Here is a 5,000-nt window from a genome sequence, read left to right as displayed (position 1 = left end):
GCATTGCTGGAGCAGATAAGCTGCCAGCACCCACTTATGGGACTCCATCAATTGGAGAGTTCACTAGGGCATTGAATGGAGGTTTCAATGGAGGGTTTAACGGAGGTTTCAACGGCGGATTCAATGGGGAAACCAACGGAGGTCACAGCGGTAGTTACGGCTATGGTCCCAGTCAAGCAGAACTCGAGCTCCTCGAACTGGGCGAGAACATCCCCGGAGGAGGAGTGCCAGGACAGGACTACCCGGTTCTCTCGGACATTCCCGAGACTGGATTCACCTGCGAAACCACGGGATACCCCCACGGATACTATGCTGATACCACAGGTGAAGCCGGCTGCCAGGTCTTCCACATCTGCCAGACGCGTCCCAACGGCTACCAGAAGGATTCCTTCCTGTGTCCCAACGGCACTGTCTTCAACCAGCAGTATCTCGTGTGTGACTGGTGGTTCAATGTGGACTGTTTTCAGGCCACCAGCTTCTACTCCGTCAATGAACTGATTGGACAGGAACCCAATGCCTACGGAGTGGCCAACGCTCTCTCTGCCGTTTATGGTGTTCCTGGTCAAGGCAGTGGTAGTGGATTCAACGGTGGCTCCAAAACAAATGGCAACGGAGGACGACGAAATGGCAGCAGCCGAAGGAATGGCAGTGGATTTGGCGCCAACGGTTTCAGTGGTAATGGTTTTGCCAGCGGTGCATCAGCCCCATCAAGTTCTCACAGAGCACCTGGCCAGACTAATGGCAATAGACTCAGCGGCAATGGTGTAAGTGGGAATGGTTTTGGAGCCAACGGTTTTAATGGCAATGGGTTCGCCAACGGTGCATCAGCTCCGTCAAACGCTTACACAGCTCCTGGCCAGAGCAACAGTAATGCTAACGAATTTGGAAGTAATGGGTTTAGTGCCAACGGCTTCAATAGCATCGGTCTTACCAGCGGTGCATCAGCTCCATCAAGCACTTATAGGACACAAGGCCAAAGTAATGGTAACGGACTGAACGCCAATGCTGTCTCAAGTAATGGGTTTGGTGGCAATAGATTTAATCATAACACTCTCTCCCCTTCTCCTTCAAGTCCATCATCATTGTATGGAGTACCAAACCAATCTAGTCAAAATGAACACGATAGTGGGTTCAACGGTGAACGTGATAGTATTTTCCGTAGTAGCCTCAATGGTTTTAATGGGAATACTGGTAAGACCCCGTCTGCTACCTACGGTGTTCCATTTTAGTTTGAATCTTTAGTGTTTTACCTACCCAGTATGTCTTTCTTTCGCTCCTTAGTAGTGCAGTACCTGGACAATTGTATACACAAGATAATACATACAATGCTAAATAAGTTAAAACGTATCAAGTTTGTAGGGAATATTTGCAATTAGCTTGCAACAAATGTATATTTCTATAACTTTCAATAAAATCATATAGTCAGAAATTTTAAATATCAGATACCTTAATTACATAAAATTATCCATTAAATAACTAAAGAATGTTCTAATGTGTATTGGCTATTAGAGCCTCACTAAAACTAAACACTAGTTTATTTCTCTTAGATAAAATAGGAATGAAAAAGACTAATTGGGTCTTGGAAATATATATATGCATATATATACATGTGTATATATATATATATATATATATATATATATATATACACATATACATATATATATAATTATACATATATATATATATAATTATATATACATATATATATACATATATATATATAGTATATAAATATATATATATATATATATATATATATATATATATATATATATTTTGCAATAATTCACAAGGCACACGTGAAAATAATATGCAGAAAAAACCCACTGGGAAATAAGAAGCTTAGTCCGAACGTTTTCGTCTATTCCTTGATAATGTCTTAAATAAACGAAAACGTTCGGACTAAGCTTCTTATTTCCCAGTCTTTTTTTCTGCATACCCCTGTATATATACATATCTATATATATATATATATATATATATATACATATATATATATATATATATATATATATATATATATATATATATAAAGTAGGTGGATAAAAAGATGTTAATTGGAAAAAAGATTCAAACTTTCCCAAATAGGAGGGAAGAAACACAAAACATACTGGATGACTCTTGAGGAAGGTAACTGCACAAAAGAAGTGTGAGGCATTTCAGGATATCTAGTGTTGCGTGGTCTTTTGAGACTGGAGTTAGGGAGCTACTGAATTCAGAAGAAAAGTAGTTGTGAGAGCAGCAATAGGGAAGAGGTAAGATGCAATGGATGGGAATGAGATACTTAAGACTGTTAACAAGAAAAGAAACATTGACTTGATCTTGCTCTGAAGCAAGAGATACGCCCTCCGTACAAAGACGAATACTTTCCCCATCTACGGTCAGCAGCTGGACAGGAGTAAGGAAATTTTGACGGTGGTACAAAATATCTGATTTAATTTAAGTTGTTCTTGTAGGTTCCTTTGACATATTAGATATTATAGAAATGTCTGGAATTAGCTTTTCTACAACAGAAAAATGTTTTATAACCAAAAATATAATGTGATAATCATGAGACTAAGAACGGTCATGTTTCTTTTGAACAGGTTGAATTCATGTATATTTCCAGCATAAAAGGCACGTTCAAGTTGACAAAAGGTCAACACAGACTTTATAACGATGCTAGTGCTCCTAGACTATAAGTCTTGTAGTGTTAAGGTCAGATAGGGTAGAAAAAGTCCATCTCTAAAAGAAATTCGGATAGAAGTTATAAGTAAGTCAGACAGCAGTAACAGGATGAATAAGATGACACACTTATATAACGAAATATACTCCTACTAAAGAAAATTTCTCAAATCTTTGCTTGAAACTGTGCATTAAGATATAGAAAATACTTGATATTTTAGTGGTTGATAAATAGAATGAATAGTTACACATATGGTACTTTAGTTTAACATATACCTAATAAGGTTTGTATATAGACTTCCTGTGTGTATATGTATTAATACATGCATGTATGCATTATATATGTATATGACAGTGGATTTTTGATTGAAATATTTATACTTGGTTTGCACCACATTATTAGTTTGATGTCACTAAAATATGACGCAAAATCAATCTCAAAGACAGAAATACCCTAAGCCATCAGAGACCTGAAGAAATTGCAACACCTTTGACTCGACATTCGTGGCAAACTAGGTCTCAGCGTGCGTCAACCTTCTTACACCTCCTCAGGTCTACTTCCTGCGACACATGTTGGGCAATTCAAAACAAGACTGAATGGCGTCATTCAAAAAGTCAGATATATAATATTGCCTCGTTCGCACACAAATAATCTATTCTTGCTATATGTTCACCCACGAAAAACATGAAGCCTCTTGTTCTTTTTAGGTAAGAATGAACTGTCCGTAATTATTATTTAACTTTTAAAATTGTACTTACTACATGGCAATTTTTTATTCATTTCAACTCTACTTGGTACTGCTGGAGAAGATAAACAGCCAACACTCACCCATGGAACTCCAGTCGAAAGTTTTAGGGGAAGACTTCATGGAAATCTTAAGAGAAACCTCAGTGTTGATTTTGATGGAAGCCTCAACGGTGGAATCAGTGAATGATTAAATGAGGTCACAACAATGATAATATATATATTTCTAGTCAGACAGAACTCAAGAGCCTCGAACTGAGCAAGAACATCCTTGGAGGAGGAATGGGCAGGCAGACCTATCCCATTATCTGAGATTTCCGTGACGAGATTCCTTTGCGTGAGGACGGGGTATCCCTACAGTTACTATGCCAATATCACCGGCGAAGCCAGGTTACAGATCTTCCACATTTACCAGACGCGCCCCATTAGCTACCAGAAGGATTATTCCCCCTGTTACAGCGGTACAATCCTCAACCAGTAGTACTTCATGTACAACATGTAATTCAACGTGAACTGGTCTTAGGCCACCGGCTACTTCGTCAATGAATTGATTGGGCAAGAACCCAATACCTACAGTGACCGATGCTCTCTCGGTTGTCTATGATGTTCTGGGTCAAAGCATTGAGAATAATGTCAACAATAGCTTTGTAAAAAAGTATAATAAAGAAGACAAAATAGAAACATCCAAAGACAGTGGTGAGCAATTTGGCAACGGCAATGGTTTTGATGCCAACATCAGGCCATTAAGCGCTTACAGAGCTCATAGTCATAGAAAAAGTAATAGACTCAGATCCAATTGTTTTCACGGTAATGCGTTTGGCAGCATTGGTTTTGATGCCAACGTTTTAAATGGTAATGGTTTCACCAATAGTGCATTAATCACTTCTGCATCTGGCAGAGCAATGATAAAGAACTCAACACCAAAAGTGCCACAAGCAGCGGATTTGGTGGTAACGTATTAAACGGAAACAGTTCCTCCACCTCCTCTTCAAATCCATTTTCAGCTTATGGAGTACCAAGACAATCCAGTCAAAACTGATTATCAGGTTCAATGGAGTCTGTATTGATATTTTTCGTAGTACATTCGACAGTTTGAATAAGTTCACTGGTGAGCCACCGTTTTCTATCTACGATGTTATATTTTAGTCAACTTTCTTCACTTACCCTGTGTTTCCTCCACTCCTAAATTTTACAATAACTAGAATACTTATATAGAAAAGATATACTATATATTATGCTGAACAAGTTAAACGATGAATTACAAAAAAGTTTCCAGTATTTTGTAGTATTTCCAAAATTGCCAATATAGTAGTCTGCTATTTCATAAAGTGGATGAAAAATTCTCATACAACAAATAACTAATGATGAAACTTGCACAAAATGTTTGGATATGGAAAGTCATTAAGTTGAAGCGATTGAATTATATATGATGGATCAAATAACAGTAATTCTGTAAATCATTGGTAGTCAAATATCATAAGTGTATAATACATCTATAATTTTTGCATATCTTGCGTGCTTATAAGATAGATGATTAATCAGCATCACTTTACCGAGCACCCGAAACCTTTCTAGGACACTGGATGGC

At 37.8% G+C, this 5,000-nt stretch overlaps 1 protein-coding gene across 1 annotated transcript in view; it reads left to right on the top strand.

The window, feature by feature from the left end:
* The window catches only part of LOC143028760 (uncharacterized), a 1,724-nt gene extending 399 nt beyond the window's left edge, over nucleotides 1-1,325 (top strand). The window contains exon 2 of the mRNA XM_076191131.1: nucleotides 1-1,325. This exon is cut by the window's left edge and continues 9 nt beyond it. Within this exon, the coding sequence (XP_076047246.1) occupies nucleotides 1-1,229 (1,229 nt within the window). The 3' untranslated portion in view covers nucleotides 1,230-1,325.
* Nucleotides 1,326-5,000: the final 3,675 nt, after the last annotated feature.

This window comes from Oratosquilla oratoria, chromosome 10 (assembly GCF_046742065.1).
Source record: "Oratosquilla oratoria isolate Oo_2021 chromosome 10, ASM4674206v1, whole genome shotgun sequence".
Classification (NCBI taxonomy): Eukaryota; Metazoa; Arthropoda; class Malacostraca; order Stomatopoda; family Squillidae; genus Oratosquilla; species Oratosquilla oratoria.
The sequence above is the reverse complement of the archived record's forward strand: the minus strand, read 5'-3'. Positions and strand labels throughout refer to the sequence as shown.